Source organism: Anabrus simplex, chromosome 1 (assembly GCF_040414725.1).
Source record: "Anabrus simplex isolate iqAnaSimp1 chromosome 1, ASM4041472v1, whole genome shotgun sequence".
NCBI classification, from domain to species: domain Eukaryota; kingdom Metazoa; phylum Arthropoda; class Insecta; order Orthoptera; family Tettigoniidae; genus Anabrus; species Anabrus simplex.
Genome location: NC_090265.1, coordinates 1,179,073,421 through 1,179,091,528, shown reverse-complemented (window position 1 = coordinate 1,179,091,528; position 18,108 = coordinate 1,179,073,421). Strand labels below are relative to the sequence as shown.

At 43.1% G+C, this 18,108-nt stretch overlaps 1 protein-coding gene across 3 annotated transcripts in view; it reads right to left on the bottom strand.

The window, feature by feature from the left end:
• The window catches only part of Grip (Glutamate receptor interacting protein), a 475,280-nt gene that overhangs the window by 441,389 nt on the left and 15,783 nt on the right, over positions 1 to 18,108 (bottom strand). For all 3 annotated transcript variants that reach the window (XM_067137515.2, XM_067137509.2, XM_067137516.2), the window contains exon 2: positions 350 to 937. In XM_067137515.2, the coding sequence (XP_066993616.2) occupies positions 350 to 470 (121 nt within the window). In that variant the 5' untranslated portion in view covers positions 471 to 937. The remainder of the gene's footprint in view (positions 1 to 349; positions 938 to 18,108) is intronic.

Sequence of the window (18,108 nt, the reverse complement as noted above, 5' to 3'; positions counted from 1 at the left end):
TGTAACTGCGAGCCGTGTAAGGGGCTGCTAGGCTGTACCTTCCCTCAGACTGCATACAATGCTCCTTTGCCTGCCTGTGTTGTGATTGCCTTTGATATACACCATGGACAGAAGACCGCAAAAAGATAGGTCTGAACGAATTAGGAGATATTGGAAAGCAGAGAAGTTCAAGTGCGCTCCTTAGTTGACAACAACGAATCAATAATAATAATAATAATAATAATAATAATAATAATAATAATAATAATAATAATAATAATAATAATAATAATAATAATAATAATAATAATAATAATCTCATAACATAAGAATGACCTGGTATGCTGAAATAAAACGTTAAATTACTTACCGTGCTTGTCCGACAATTGGGGTTGACTGCTAGAATTGCCTTTAGACTGCGATGTCCTCAGCACGCGCCATAACTTCATGGCCACCTGAGGAACAGTTCCACCACTTTTCGGCTGGCGCATGCCATCACAAGCGAGTTCAGACGGGCTTTACACGAACACTGTATATACCGCCACACACGACTGTCAAGTATTACACGACCAGATATGTGAAAATTTCAGTCAGAAAGACATCTCATTCATCACAAAATTTAAACTGATCTGTGAAGAAACACAGTGCAAAACCTGCCAGTTGTCTTTGGTAAGCTTTTTTACGCGATCTTATCAACGAGGAATATAATTTATTCTTCTATTTGACGTAATATCCCAAACACTTGTCAATTCCATTTGGTATTCCAGGCCAAGCAGGAGATTGACTAATCGGTCCACATTAGTTTCTATGTCACTGAAATGTGTTTCACAGTTGTACGGCGCTGCGGAGACTGTCAACTAGTTGTCTTCATCTCACATTTCAATCTGACTTCATGGATGATATCTTCAGCGCGGACTGTAGTGAGTGGAATGTCCGGATGCCTGACAGTCCGGTAATCCTGCAAAGAGAACACAAAGTGAGAACGAGTCGTCAAGCTCATAATACACTACACAATGAAGAATCCATCTGTATGTACGAATAAAATAAATAGTTGTGTCTGTATTTCGGTCAGAATAGAAAAAAGACTGATACTCGTGTGTTGCTCGTGTCCATAATAAGAAGGCTATGCCTTTTTTAAAAATTTTCATCATGTATGCATCACAAAAAAATGGCTTTATAACTTAATTAAAATTGATATTTAAATTAAGGGGAGAAGGCACTACAATCTAGTGTATAATATTTTTATTCACGCAGGGTGAAACAGTAGTTTAGGAGAAGGTCTACAAATGAATTCTCAAATACCTCTGTTAATACAGGTCCTATCGATAAATGCTACATAAAAACAGTGGTAGAAATCATTTATAATTTCCGCACTATAAAGGCGATGATGGAAATTAGTAGTTTAAACACTGAACAGAAGGGTACTGAGCAGTCTTGTCGCAGTCTGTAGCCACGTCATTCCAGCACTGGAACTTAGCATTGGTAAATCGCAACTTAAAATTATTACGTAGTACCTACAACATATTTAGGTTAATAGTGTACTTACTAAGGAATCTGACCGCCATATTCATACTTGCGCTCTAGCCGCGAAACCAATTGCTTTCTCTTTTTACCTAAACTACCGACATGGTTAACTAAACTCTGTTTTTTACAATTTGCTTTACGTCGCACCGTCACGGCAATGGGATGGGAAAGAGCTAGGAGTGGGAAGGAAGCGACTGTGGCCTTAAGGTACATCACAAGCATTTGCCTGGTGTGAAAATGGGACACCACGGAAAACCACCTTCAGGGCTGCAGACTTGTGCAGTTCGAACCCACTATCTCCCGAATTAAAGCCGACAGCTACGTGACACAAACCACGAAACCAATCGCTAGGTAAACTGACCTACAGACTGGCTACAACAGCATGTCTACGAGAACGTCTACAAGAATAAGTTCAAATCTTATAAATCCCTTCTCACTCCTTACATCGGCCTATTGCCGATAACATTTCTGGTTATTCGTCGTTCTCCGTGCTGATTGGCTCAGGCAGTGGATCGCTATCTTTTTGGGTCTAAGTTTGATACCGGCTCAGTTCAGTGGTATTTGACAGTACTCAAATAGGTCAGATCGTGTCGCTAGATTTGCTAGTAGCCTAGGTAAAAGAACTCTTACGGGACAAATTACCGGCCCGTCGGCGTCTCAAAAAATCAGAAAAGTACAGCAGTTCGTGGGATGTATAACCAATAGCGTTATTATGTATTTGGCTCATAACATAGTGTGTTTGAATAAGACTAATATCAGTGGTATTTGAGGATGTTTGAATGCAATAACTCGCAGGCATCCGACAGGTTAAGAATTCCCGACCGAGCGCAATAGCTACAGTCGCTTAAGTGCGGCCAGTATCCAGTATTCGGGAGATACTAGGTTCGAACCCCACTGTCGGCAGTCCTGAAAATGGTTTTCCGTGGTTTCCCATTTTCATACCAGGCAAATGCCGGGGCTGTACCTTAATTAACGCCACGGCCGCTTCCTTCCCACTCCTAGCCTTTCCTGTCCAATCGTCGCCATAAGACCTACCTGTGTCGGTGCGACGTAAAGCAGCTAGCAAAAAAAAAAAAAAAAAAAAAAAAAAAACAAAGAATTCCCGAGGGGCAAAATTTCGATGCCCTGCCGTCTCATAAAATTTACAGGAGTTGGATGGGCGATGACCAAAAGGAAACAAACAAATTAAATAATCACTTTGGTAATTAACAGAAATATTTACAAGGGCAGTATTTACACCACCTTAAAGTTCGTTGAAAAAAAATTAAAAAGGGAGGAGTGTTCAATCATCTGATTTACGGTAGCATTGACTTTCACGATGATGAAAGAAACAAGACGCAAAGCAAGGTTATATAGGTTAGTTAGTTCTGTGTGATTCATTATATTTTGATTATGGTCACAGGATCAGGATGTCCTTTCCGACATGCATTGGCTGAAATTGAACCTCAGCCGCTTTAGTAAGAAGTCACCGGGTGAGTTGGCGGTGCGGTTAACAGCGTGCAGCTGTGAGCTTGCATCCGGGAGACAGTGGGTTCGAATCCCACTGTCGGCAGTCCTAAAGATGATTTTTCGTGGTTTCCCATTTTCACACCGAGCAAATGCTGGGGCTGTACCTTAATTAAGGCCACGGTCGCTTCCTTCCCACTCCTAGGCCTTTCCTATCCCATCATCACCATAAGACTTATATGTGTCAGTGCGACATACAGCAAAATGTAAAACAAAAAGGGAAGTAAGAAGTCCGGGACAATGCCATTCAGCTATCACCTCTCGCGGTCAAAATTTGTAATCAAAGGCCATGAAGGCATTTGGCGGAATGGAAGGCAAAGGCTTTTTTGCCCCCAGCTCCCAGGAATTAACCTGGTACTTATTTCTGTTTAAGGCTGGGTGAACCTCAGAGTTGTGTGTCTCACCAGAAGTGGAAATCTCGTTACAAAATTTCTTGTCTTCCTGACGGTGATCGAGTCTGCGTCCGTCCAAGTGAAACAAGAACGTTTCAATTACCTGAGCTTCGCAGGATCTTTCCATTACAAGCACCGTAATATAATGAATACAACGCGATAATCCGGGCTGAGTAGCTCATCCGGTGAGTGCTGACCTTCTGAGCTCAGGTTGGCGGGTTCGATCCCGGCTCATCGCGGTGGTATTTGAGAGTACTCAAATACGAGGCGGCCTCGTGTCGGCAGATTTACTGGCACGTAATAGATCTCCTACGGGACAACATCCCGATACTTCGGCGTCTCAGAAAACTGTGAAAGCACTGTAGTTGGTGGGACGTAAAACAAATAGCGTTGTTATTACAACGCAATAACGTGTGAATTCATGCACAAGCTGTCCCATCAGACTGCGACCTCAAATAGTTTCGAAATGAAACAATGTGAAAAATGTAGCTGTGCAGGATTGTACCCACGTCAGGGGTACATTTTATGCAAAATCTAGAAAACTAAACAAATGTCACTTTCAACACAAAGTTACATTTTGAAAGCAACATGTTTTGTCTAGCGAACTGAAAACTATTGAAGACGATTATCCTGGGTGTTTTAAGACATGTCCTATCATATGTCTTCTTCTGTCCGGCTCCATGACTAAACGGTAAGCGTACTGGCCTTTAGTTCGGGTGTTGTGGGTTCGAGTCCCGGCCGGGTAAGGGATTTTAACCTTCATTGGTTAATTCTGATGTCTCGGAGCTGGGGGTGTGTGTTCCGTCTTTATCAGTGAAATTCATGGCAGGTAGGGCCCCATCCTCCCAGACGCACAGGTCGCCTATACGGCGTCAACTCGAAAGACCTGCACCAGGCCTCTTCGGGGGCCACACGCCATTATTATTATTATTATTATTATTATTATTATTATTATTATTATTATTGTTACGGAGATATCCGTGGTAGGTAGAGGTGAAAGAAGGTGCGGGTGTGAATGGGTTTCAAGCTACGAAATTATAGTGCATGTAAAATTAATTTAAAATTTAACAAGGTTATATTTTCTTTTCAAAAACAAGAGATAACAATCATAACAGGTACAGAGTAGCAAAAATGTAGGTACAATATTACTGGATTCGGGCTCAGTGCCCTTCCTTCATAACTCTTGGGCAATCAGCCCCGCCTTACTCCAACAAAATTTTTAGCCAAGGGGCAGAAAACCCCATTCATGCCCAGGAGCACTGGCTCCAAACATTACACATAACGCCTGCACGAGGCATACAGAAACAAATTTCAAAGAGCGATCCGCTCTCAAAATTGTAAGCCTATCACAAGGCCACACCAAACTCTACCTTCAAGCTGTCCTCTAAGGACGTATTCACAGGGGTAAAATACCCAACCTACGGAGGTCTATTACATGAAAAGAAGGTTGATTACATGACCTCTAAAATAACAATTTGAGAGGAGGCGAATTTGCACTCCTAATACACTTTGTTTTTAAAACCTAATCTGGCTCTGGGCCGCTAACGCAAGGGCTAATCCCATACTACAGAGGTGACTTAGAGAAGAACACTTTACATTACATAAACGAAGAATAGTTTGAGAAAATAAGTTCACCTCAAAACAAATGTGAGTGGGAGCTCGAGAGGGTTAGCACTCTCTATCCCAATATGTAGCTTTACAAGAAAAAGATGAAAAGAGTAATTACATTTTAGGAAAAGGTTACATGGTGGAAATGCTTCGAACCCGCCGCGAGTGTTAAACTGCCGACCTAGCAAGAAAAGAAGTTATTAATAGGCCATTACCTGGTGTTGAACGGCTGAAGAAGAAAGAGGCGCTTCCCGCCTCCTGCTATGTACTTAATACACTGAAAGATGGAACAGAAGTGGCCCCGAGACCCTAAAATCAGCAGTTTATATCCTCTCGCGGAAGATTCTAGGCATTAGGGGAAAGAAAACACCCTCCCACAAAATTTTTATTGGATAGGACCCCGCAACAGATACAAGCTGGGGGAAGATACACCAGATTGGATAGAAATTAATTTAAGAAATTCGGGATTGGCTACATGCAAAACAAGGGGAAAGAGAGGGGTATACAGCCAACTTAAACAATAACAGAAAGAAATTTAGCAAAGAACAAACATTTGAAATAAAAATTTCTTCAACAAAATAGTTCTTTGACTCCGCACTAGGTTGCACTATTGTTGATCTTCAGTAGTGTCCTCTAGAAGAGAAAGTTCACACTTCTTACTTCAAGCTGAACAAAAACACATCAAAAGTGACACAGTTCAAAAACTCAAAATTTTCCACGTGGTGACATCTTCTGAGAAAGTAGAGAATTAATAGAGTAGATAAAGTTCAACCTTCCTCCAGAAGAGGAGTTTCAACAGGCGCAACTTTTAAATAAACGGTGTAGAGGTGTACCGCCCGGTACAGACCTCCCCCCCCAAAAGTTCCTCCAGGGGTGACGCATGAGATCAGTTTGAAACAAAGTCCAAGTAATGATGTTGATATGAAGATAGATAGCAGGAGCATTTACAAGATTTCTTAATTCAGTTTCAAAATGTTGTTGTTGCAGGTGAATGAAAGTCTTTATGTTTGTAGAATTTGAATTTCTGAAGATAAACTTTTACTACTTAAAAGTGAAGAAAATTTTGCAATGTCCACCAAATATTGTTGTTGAATTCTCAAGTGTAGTTATTGCTTATGGTGACTGTCCATGTAGTTGATGTAGATTGAGTCGGATGGCCAGACCGGCCGTTGCAGCTTGCGTCCAACGGAGGCCGCTCGGACCCCTCAAGTACCCTGAGATACCGCTCGCCCGCACTATGAGGGGAGCAGAGGTGTTGAAGTACGCCGCGCCCGCGGTGAACAGATACAGGCTGCGGGCATGTAGCAGGTCGTGCGCCGCACATCAGCCTTGGCCGGGAGGAGAGCTCCGGCTCGCCGTGCACATGTCGTCCTCGCTGGAGAGGAGGGGGCCCATCCCCCTCCCCAGTCGCTGCACGGCGCTGCGCGGCTGCGGGGGCGCTGAAACATTAAAGCTAGGCGGCAGAATTGTGTTGGACTATCATCTTCTTTGAGGGTACAGGCTTGTGGAGAGGTTGAGGGGCCAGCGGCGTGTAGATATCCATGGCATTTACTATTATGAAGCCACAGTGTAAGGAGGAGCAGGAGACGGGAGCGTGGTAATGGCCGTGGCAAGAACAGGATGGCAGTTTAACGGGTCGGGGCAGGTTTTACACAAGGCTTACATCTAAAACCAACATATTACAGAAGGGGCAGAATGCCTTAAAAGTGAAACTCAAAAAAATATAACCTTCATATCCTTTCAAAATAATATGAAGCAAGTTAACACAGAAATTACACCGGTTTCACCTGGGACAGGTGAACTCTAAATATCCTCTCGGTGGCTGGATTACTTAGCAATAAGGTAACCGGCGTAAGAAAATCGAGAATGATACAAGGCCCATGAAATCTGGGGGCAAGCTTGCCCGCGGGAACAAAATTTTTGACCATAACCTGGTCACCTACCTTCAAAGTGGTGGGTCTCCGTCCACGATCATACCTTTCCCTAACCTTTTCATGAGACACTTTAAGATTGGCTTTAGCCTTCTTCCAAAGATCTTTAATGTTATCCGGATCTATTGTCTCGGGTAGAATGTCATTCAAAGACCAGAGGTTAGAGAGCGGCGAGTTGGGAACAAACTTGAACATCAAAGAAGCTGGAGTAAATTTGTGTGATTCATGGACCGCCGAATTCAAAGCAAAAGCTAACCAATGCAGGGACGTGTCCCACCTAGAATGATCTTCATGATGATAGGCAATCAGTGCGGACCTGAGATTACGGTTAACCCGTTCAGCCAGAGATGGTTGAGGGTAATAAGCGGAAGTAGTTACATGAGAGATGGACAAGTCAAAACAGAATTTACGAAATAAATTAGATGTAAAAGCCTTAGCATTATCAGATACAATGTATTGGCACGGACCAAAAGAAGCGAAAATAGAATTTAGGCAAGTAATAGTTGACTGAGCGGTAGCCAGCTTAGTCGGAAATAACCAGGAAAATCTTGTAAAACCATCTACACACACAAAGATGAACTTGTTGGCATTACCCTTTGATTGGGGGAAGGGTCCCACATAATCAATATACAGGCGTTCCATGGGGCGCGACGCTTGATGAGAAGACAAAAGGCCTACTTTAGTGGACATGGTGGGTTTACTGATCAAACAAGATTTACAAGCTTTTACAAGTTCCCGAATTTCACCGTCCATACCTTTCCATATGAACATTTCACGAATCTTTTCACGAGTTTTAAAGATTCCAAGATGCCCCCCCAATGGGGTCTCATGATAGTATTTGAAGATCATAGGTACAAGAACCGCTGGAACAACAACTTTCATCAACTTATCATGCCTCGAAGGGCAACATAGAACACCATTCCTCAGAACATAAGGGACAGCATGTTCCCCAGAAGAAAGGGTTTCCATTATCGGAGCCAGCGTAGGATCTTCACGTTGGTATTTCTCGATATCCCTAAAGAGCATGGGAGCATCGGTTAGGATGGCATTAACCTCGGATAGTATGGACTCGGAAGGTGATGAACTGTCGACCGGTTCATGGGTCTCGACCTCGTTTGAAAACATACGGCTGAGTCCATCAGCCACAACATTTTCGGTACCTCTGATATGCCTGACATCGAATTGGAAGGCGGAAATACGGATGGCCCAACGGGCTATACGACCAGTACGACGCGGTCTACCTAAGACCCAGCTTAAGGCTTGGTTATCTGTCTCCAGGTCGAATTTGACATGTTCCAGATAGAGACGGAACTTTTCTAAGGCGAATAAGACTGCCGACCCTTCGAGCTCATAGATGGAATACTTGGCTTCTTGAGCCGATAGAGTCCTAGATGCATAGGCGATGGGACGCCTCCCTAGTTCAGTCTCTTGAAGAAGGACTGCAGCTACAGCTGACGACGACGCGTCCGTTTGGACGATGAATTTCTTCGAGAAATCAGGCATAGCAAGTACAGGGGCATTACAGAGAGCTAATTTAAGATCTTCGAAAGCGGCTTGTTGAGAAGGTCCCCACTCGAATTTGATGCCTTTCCTACGAAGAAGGTTTAAGGGCGCCGCTCTATTAGCGAAGTTAGGAATAAACTTCCTGAAGAAATTCACCATACCAATGAATCTAGCGATACCTTTGATGTCCTTAGGAGGTTTAAAATCACGGATGGCCTGTGTTCTAGAATGATCGACAGCTACCCCATCGGGTGACACAATATGCCCTAGGAATGACATAGAGGGCTTAGCAAAGGCAACCTTGGACAACTTGACAGTTAACCCAGCCTTACGAAGGCGATTCAGAACTTCTCGCAGATGATCTAGATGTTCTTCAAAAGTCTCGGAAAATACGACGACATCATCCAAGTAGTGATATAAGTACTCAAATTTGATGTCGGAAAAGACCCTATCTAGTAGCCTAGTGAGCACAGCTGCCCCCGTGGGGAGCCCGAAAGGCACGCGGTTGTATTCGTATAAGTTCCAGTCCGTGGCAAACGCTGTAAGATGTTTAGACTCTTCGGCAAGGGGAATTTGATTATAGGCCTGATTCAAGTCCAAGATGGTGAAGAACTTGGCCTTACGAAACCATGAAAAGCAAGAATGAAGGTCGGGAAGGGGCACAGATTGCAACACCACCTTCCGATTGAGAGCCCTGTAATCAATGACAGGCCTGAAGCCTCCTTGGGGTTTCGGGACTAGAAAAATAGGCGAAGAATACGCTGACTTAGAGGGCCTAATAATACCATCCTTCAACATCTGATCGATGTTTTCTTTTAGAGTCTTCATTTTAGGTGGAGATAGCCTATAAGGTGGAAAACGGACAGGAATCGAATCCGTGACCTCAATTTTGTATTCAATAAGGTCAGTAACACCAAGAGTATCAGAGAACACCTCGGGAAACGACTGACACAGTTTCCGAATACTATCAGCCTGCTCCTCAGGTAGATGTCTAAGGTCTAACAACATCTCATCCTGGGTAGGCGAAATAGATGAACATGATACAGAATTACACTTTAACAAGGGAATTCTACAATTGGACGCAAATTTGAATGTGCACGACCTACTCTGGAGATCGAGCACAAGACCAGTGTGAGAAATGAAGTCCGCTCCCAATATGATGGGGCAAGACAAGTGCTTAGCCACAAACAGTTTGATTTTCCATGTAAATTTAAAAATACGAATTTTGACCAGTACGGAACCTAGAATTTCTAATGGCGATGAATTAGCCGAAACATATTGAATAAGAGCTGAGACATGGTCAGGTAGTTTACAAACAGATTTCAATTTAGAATACCATTCAGCCGAAATAATCGAACAAACACTGCCTGAATCTAAGAGAGCTGTTATAGGCTCGTTATTTAACTCAATCTTAAGAAAAGGAACAGGTGCGGGGGTATCCGCCGCAATCCTAAGGCACTCTTTAGGGCATTCAAAAGATGAATTTGAAGGCTGGTCGTTCTCTGCATTTACGACCTGTTTACTAGGGGCTGAGTCTCGGGAAGATGGATTAGTCGGCTCAGCCGACGCCACTAGTCACTTTTTATTATTGGCATAGCTGAAATTTGCACCAGAAGTTGAGCAGGAGGGGGTGCTATTTGAGTTTGGGCAATTCTTGGCGATATGTGAGAAGGCCCCACACTTAAAACAGCCTTGTGATGACCCTGCTCCATTCCTTGTCCCACTTGACTTGATCAGAGGACACTTATTCCGCAGATGGTCAGGCGACCCGCAAGCATAACATTTACGGGGATTGACTGGTCGGCGAGGTGGAGGCCGAGTGTTACCAAAGGAAGGCGGGGGTTCTTTCGCGACACGCAAGGAATCGGCATACCTAACTCCTTCCGCAGAGACTGCCAATGCTTCAAGTTCCGAGAAAGTTTGCGGGCACGCCGCGAAACACAAATATGACCTATAGGATGGTGAAATACCTTCCACAATAGCTTGTACAATTTGATCCTCAGGGAAGTGAAGAGCAAACACCCTAGTATAAAACTTAATATCTTGGATGAAGTCTGCCAGGTTTTCATCCAAGCGCTGTACCCGATAATAGTATTTCTGAATAAGAGATGACCTCGCGCGGGCAGGGATAAAATTTGCAAGCAGATGTGCATGGAAATCTTCGATAGATGACTGTTCAGCTATGGCTCTTACTATTTTATCTGAGAGAACCCCAATAGCATAAGGATAGATAATTTGCAAAATTTGACATGGGGAAAGAGAAAACACAAGGGCATGATCCTGAAATTCCACTAGAAATCTTAAAAATGAAATTACGTCACTGGTGGTATTAACGGAAAACTTGGATATACCTCTGAGCAACATTGCCAATGGATGAGGCAAGCTGCTAAACCCGGGCGACATAGTAGGTAAAGGTTTCAATGGCAAGGAAGTTAATTCAGCACGTACATTGTTCAACGATGTGCGGCGTTCAGACTCGTTGTCCAATGGGGCAGAGATAGTTTGAGCAGCAACGGTTATCCTATTGCCTTCTCCCTTAGCAGGTTCTTCCTCACTACTTACATTCACAATGGTGGGCTGATCAGATTTGGGAGGAACTTCCCCAGTTAACAATTGAGTGACTTTACTAGACAATTCAGAGATAGTTTCAAGGAGCGTATTAGCTTGCTTCCTCTGAACGTCATTCACCTTCAGAGACAACAGATCATTAACTCTATTTGAAAAGTGATATAATCTGCCTTGCACACGCTTAATTTGATTAGGAGACGGATCATTTTCATCAAAAAAACTAACTACAGATGCTAGCCCAGAAATATTCTCGACGATCGTGGAAAGAGAGTCATCAATTTCTTTCTCTCCCAAATTGGGGATGGAAATGGGCAAATCAAGGGACTCTCTAAGTTTGTTAGTGTCGATAGCAACCGTGCCTCCAGATTGCACGTTTCTAATAGTTAATTCGTAGATCAACTCCTCTTTGCGCAAATAGTTAAGGAGGAGAACATCGCGAGGGCCAGGCATGATGACGGAAAAATTTAGAACAACCTCAAAAAATTTCCAGCAACTGAGAAAATGGTTAGAGTTCGGATCAAAACAGTTTTTAGCCGTCAAAAGGGGCTAAATTGAGACCCATTCAACCACGCTCTGCTACCACTTGTTACCGTGTTTTAGCGGTAGTTATGCGTAAAAGAAGGTGCGGGTGTGAATGGGTTTCAAGCTACGAAATTATAGTGCATGTAAAATTAATTTAAAATTTAACAAGGTTATATTTTCTTTTCAAAAACAAGAGATAACAATCATAACAGGTACAGAGTAGCAAAAATGTAGGTACAATATTACTGGATTCGGGCTCAGTGCCCTTCCTTCATAACTCTTGGGCAATCAGCCCCGCCTTACTCCAACAAAATTTTTAGCCAAGGGGCAGAAAACCCCATTCATGCCCAGGAGCACTGGCTCCAAACATTACACATAACGCCTGCACGAGGCATACAGAAACAAATTTCAAAGAGCGATCCGCTCTCAAAATTGTAAGCCTATCACAAGGCCACACCAAACTCTACCTTCAAGCTGTCCTCTAAGGACGTATTCACAGGGGTAAAATACCCAACCTACGGAGGTCTATTACATGAAAAGAAGGTTGATTACATGACCTCTAAAATAACAATTTGAGAGGAGGCGAATTTGCACTCCTAATACACTTTGTTTTTAAAACCTAATCTGGCTCTGGGCCGCTAACGCAAGGGCTAATCCCATACTACAGAGGTGACTTAGAGAAGAACACTTTACATTACATAAACGAAGAATAGTTTGAGAAAATAAGTTCACCTCAAAACAAATGTGAGTGGGAGCTCGAGAGGGTTAGCACTCTCTATCCCAATATGTAGCTTTACAAGAAAAAGATGAAAAGAGTAATTACATTTTAGGAAAAGGTTACATGGTGGAAATGCTTCGAACCCGCCGCGAGTGTTAAACTGCCGACCTAGCAAGAAAAGAAGTTATTAATAGGCCATTACCTGGTGTTGAACGGCTGAAGAAGAAAGAGGCGCTTCCCGCCTCCTGCTATGTACTTAATACACTGAAAGATGGAACAGAAGTGGCCCCGAGACCCTAAAATCAGCAGTTTATATCCTCTCGCGGAAGATTCTAGGCATTAGGGGAAAGAAAACACCCTCCCACAAAATTTTTATTGGATAGGACCCCGCAACAGATACAAGCTGGGGGAAGATACACCAGATTGGATAGAAATTAATTTAAGAAATTCGGGATTGGCTACATGCAAAACAAGGGGAAAGAGAGGGGTATACAGCCAACTTAAACAATAACAGAAAGAAATTTAGCAAAGAACAAACATTTGAAATAAAAATTTCTTCAACAAAATAGTTCTTTGACTCCGCACTAGGTTGCACTATTGTTGATCTTCAGTAGTGTCCTCTAGAAGAGAAAGTTCACACTTCTTACTTCAAGCTGAACAAAAACACATCAAAAGTGACACAGTTCAAAAACTCAAAATTTTCCACGTGGTGACATCTTCTGAGAAAGTAGAGAATTAATAGAGTAGATAAAGTTCAACCTTCCTCCAGAAGAGGAGTTTCAACAGGCGCAACTTTTAAATAAACGGTGTAGAGGTGTACCGCCCGGTACAATTATTATTATTATTATTATTATTATTATTATTATTATTATTATTATTATTATTATTATCTCTTCTTCTAGTCAAATTTCAACAAATCGATCTCCTCTCACCAATTCAATTCAGTATCTCGTCATTCGTGATACAATTTACCCATCTCACCTTCAGCATTCTTCTGTAACACCACATTTAAAAGCTTCTATTCCCTTTCATTCTGAGCTAGTTATCGTCCATGTTTCACGTTCATACAATGCCACGCTCCAGGCGAAAGTATACAAAACATCTTTCTAACTCCTATATCAATGTTCGAAGTGAGCAGATTTATTTTCTTAAGAAAGGCCTTCCTTGCTTGTACTAGTCTGCATTTGATGTCCTCCTTACTTCTGCCATCATTGGTTATTCTGCTACCCAGGCAACAACATTCATCTACTTCCCTTAAGACTTAATTTCCTGATCTAATATTTCCTGCATCAACCAACTTCGTTCAACTGCACACAGTAACGTTTGTTTTGGATTTATCTATTTTCATCTTGTACTCTTTCTCCAAGGGGCTGCCTGACCGAGGCAGTAATGGCGTGCTCGGTTCACCCGGAAGGACGTGGGTTCGAATCCCCGTCAGGAAGTCGTAAAATTTAAGAAACGAGATTTCCACTTCCGGAGGTGCATATGGCCCTGAGGTTCACTCAGCCTACACCAAAAATGAGTACCAGGTTAATTCCGGGGGGCAAAGGCGGCCGAGCGTAGAGCTAACCACTCTATCCCATCACGTGCCGAGGTTAACAATGGTGGAAGCCTTTACCTTCCACTCCCCCAAGGGCGTTCATGGCCTGTACGGAGGTGACTTTGCTTACTTTGATTTTTACTCTTTCTCCAAGACTGTGTCCATACCATTTAACAATTTCTCCAGATCTTTTGCAGACTCAAACAAACTTACATCATCATTCAGGACGGAGAAAGCACTCACAAATAACCAGTAACGTCTTATCTGATGAAACTGTCACTTCAGCACATGTTTAAAGTGACCACCATTTGCATCAGTAAACTTCTAGAGACGGTGAACAAAAGAGCGTTGCACAGACTGTAATGTTTCTACAGATATTGCTACACATGCCGAAGTAATACGTTGTCGCATATTCTCCAATTATGCCTTTGCTGACAAAATCTAGTGTTTAGAGTGCACTATGTCTTCTGGTTTCTGCTAGAAGAAATGGTTACTTTCAATGTCCAGTCTCAGTCTCACCCTTGGCTTTGACAATATCAAAGTGACCAAGCTATGAGTGATACTAGCAGTGCCAATCTCTGTTAAGAATGGTGAGAAAATTTCAATCATAGGGTCAGTTGGTGCGGGCATTTCAGTGGGCTTGGCAGACAGATGTAACAGCAACTTCTAGCTCAGCGAAACGGGAAACTACTTCACTCCTCATTTCCCCAGTATGCCTCTTCATTGATGCCTGGGCAACCTATGACGGCTGATGGCGAAGCTGTTGAGGTCCAAACCAGCCTCCAGGCTGAGCACCCAACGTATCCTTTACTGTCACTGGGGGTTCATGGTACACATCTTCCACTACACCCCAGAGAAAGGAGACTAATGGCGTCACGTCGGGAGACCGAGCTAGGCATCTCACAGGACCACCCCGTCCTATCCACCATCCACAACTTCTCTGTACGTTTAATGTTCCCTAATAAAAAAGGGACCTACAATCCGTTTGCCAATGATACCGTATCAAACATTGACACTCCACTATCGTTAATGAGCAACCGCGCAAGCCAGTGTGAATTTCGCACACACTAGTAGTGCACGTTCGCCAATTCACATACCAAGGTTTGTGAATGAAGTTACATCCGTAAAATATATATATCACTTAGAAATGCAGTTTTACCTTGCAACTGCTGAAGTGCGAAACGACAGAATGCAATGCGGGATTAAAAGTCATTCTCGTACAGTTCTTGGTACAGTGACAAAGAAAGAGATGTAACTTATGTCCATGCAAAATTCTCCACACACTACTGTGGCTTATTCCCAGAACTTATATCAATCTGTCTTACACTCACCTCCGCATTATGTGCCACAGCAGCCAGGAGAACGATTTAGTTTCCGTTGTTACCCGTCTACGAGACTTGTGCAGATGTTGGCAATGGTACGAAGTGAAGAACGCCGTCAACCTAGGTAGCGTGCAGCGCACACGCATGCACAGAAATGGTGTTCCGACATAAACAATCAACACCGCCCCACTCCAGTACTGAAAAGGAGGGAAGGGAGTGAACGTGTAGTGTCGAAGGCCATGTCAGTATTGGAAAGGAGTGAACAGGTAGTGCTGAAGTGTTTGTTTGTTTGTTTGTTTGTTTGTTTGTTTGTTTGTATGTATCGGGGTACCATTTCTGTGCATGCATGTACAATGCACAGATGTGGTTGCATTCCTGTGACATTCATCGCGAATAAAATATAATTTCTTAGTTGCTAAAGATTTTCATATCCACTAGATGAAATCAGATGTAACAAAAAACACCAAAACAAGGTTCAATGTATTAATATAAAAAATAATATCCGAAACGTACGTATGCAAAATGAGTTTCACCTGGTTGACACTGACAGCAGTACAACAGACAGGATCAGGAGATACTGGTACACTGAGCAGTAGAACGCGCTGTTTACTCCAAGTTTCAGGGACATTGCAAGCAACCCTTGCACTTAGCACTACGCACTTTGCATAACGCCAGAAACACTGTTTCCGTTGCCACTTTTAAAAGTCTACGTATCGGGCGAGTTGGCCGTGCGGTTAGCAGCGCGCAGCTGTGAGCTCGCATTCGGGAGACAGTGGGTTCGAACCCCAATGTCGGCAGCCCTGAAGATAGTGGTTTCCCATTTTCACACCTTAATTAAGGCCACGGCCGCTTCCTTCCCATTCCTAGGCCTTTCCTGTCCCATCGTCGCTATAAGACCTATCTGTGTCGGTGCGACGTGAAGCAATTAGCAAAAAAAAAAAAAAAAAAAAAAAAAGTCTACGTATTACAGAACATATAGGGTTTAGAAACGTGAAACCAAGTTATCACTTTCAGTTCGCTAGAAACAACATACATGTTCCATTTTTAAGAAAACGTACCTTTGCATTGAAAGTGATATTTGATTTATTTTCTGGATCCTGCATTCCTTCCCATTGTGTGAGCCTCTGACATAGGTACATTCCTTCGCAACTAGATTTTTCCCATCTTGTTTCAGTTAGAAAATATTTGAGGTTGCTGACTTAGTTGAGACACCCTGTGTATTTACAATACCATAACTTAATACCACGATTTACAGTAGCTATTGCTATTGGTTTTACGTCACATAGACAGGTCTTATGCCGACGATGGGGTAGGACTACGACTGGGAACGAAGTGACCGCGGCCTTAAGGTGCAGCCCTAGCATTTATACGATGTAAAAATGGGAATCCATGGAAAACCACCTTCTATGCCGCCGACAGTGGGGGTTCAAACCTACCATCTACTGAATGCGAACTAACAGCTACAAGGCCCCGAACCGCGCAGGAAACTCGCTCGGTAGACTGAGCGGTACAATGACTTACTCTATTTTTTCATTGTCTTTACAACATCATCTTCCTGATCTTTTTCCCAACTTCTTGGCGTCGATACTACCTGCGTGTGTGAATTTGGCCTAGTTATACGTTCAGATGCCTTTTCTGACGCCAAAATTATGTGGAGCGATGTATTCACTATATCTTGTTTCTGTGGCGGTTGGTAGTTTCGCGTGTAGATGGTGAAATTTACGTTAAGGCGAAACTCAGTCCCCTAGCTAGAGGAATTAACTGTATGCGGTTAAAATCCGAGGTCCTCTGAAACGAAGGCCAGTACGCTGATCATTCACCCACGGATACAGTACATGCATTCTATTTGCACCACCGCATAGTAATTTGTAATATTGTGAGCCTCCGTGGCTCAGGTGGCAGCACGTCGGCCTCTCACCGCTGGGTTCCGTGGTTCAAATCCCGGTCACTCCATGTGAGATTTGTGCTGGACAAAGCGGAGGCGGGACAGGTTTTTCTCCAGGTACTCCGGTTTTCCCTGTCATAATTCATTCCAGCAACACTCTCTAATATCATTTCATTTCATCTGTCATTCATTAATCACTGCCCCAGAGGAGTGCGACAGGCTTCGAAAGCCGGCACAATTCCTATCCTCGCCGCTAGATGGGGGCTTCATTAGTTCCATTCCTGACCCGGTCGAATGACTGGAAACAGGCTGTGGATTTTCATTGAAATTTGTAATCTTTACAGGATATTGGAATCTTTTCGTGTTCTGACGTCTTCACAGGGCATATAGAATCAAAAACTACCAATCCCACCAGACTATCAACATTTCACCCCAAACGGATAACAGAGGGACCATGCTGCCGAAATGTAAAGTTACCTCGTCTCAATTACCGCGCAGCAATAGGCGTCAGCCATCTGTACAAATAAGAGCATCTCAACGTGGCTAAGTTGAGATTCATAACAAGAGCTATTCTATGACAGGTAAGTTTTTTTTTTTGCTATGGGGTTTACGTCGCACCGACACAGATAGGTCTTATGGCGACGATGGGATAGGAAAGGCCTAGGAGTTGGAAGGAAGCGGCCGTGGACTTAAGGTACAGCCCCAGCATTTGCCTGGTGTGAAAATGGGAAACCACGGAAAAACCATTTTCAGGGCTGCCGATAGTGGGATTCGAACCTACTATCTCCCGGATGCAAGCTCACATCCGCGCGCCTCTACGCGCACAGCCAACTCGCCCGGTACAGGTAAGTTTATGACGGCCTTTTCTTATATTCACAAACAAGATCAAAGCTCGCGTTTTCAAAGCAGTCGTGTTTAAAAGAGAGCTAGACCTGGTTAACGTCAGATGACATCTCAACGGAGTGTGGTCACAAGAACCACAGGACGTACCATCATGTAGTACTCTGAAAACGTGGAGGATTCTGAACGCATGCAGCTGGGGGTAATAATAATAATAATAATAATAATAATAATAATAATAATAATAATAATAATAATAATAATAATAAT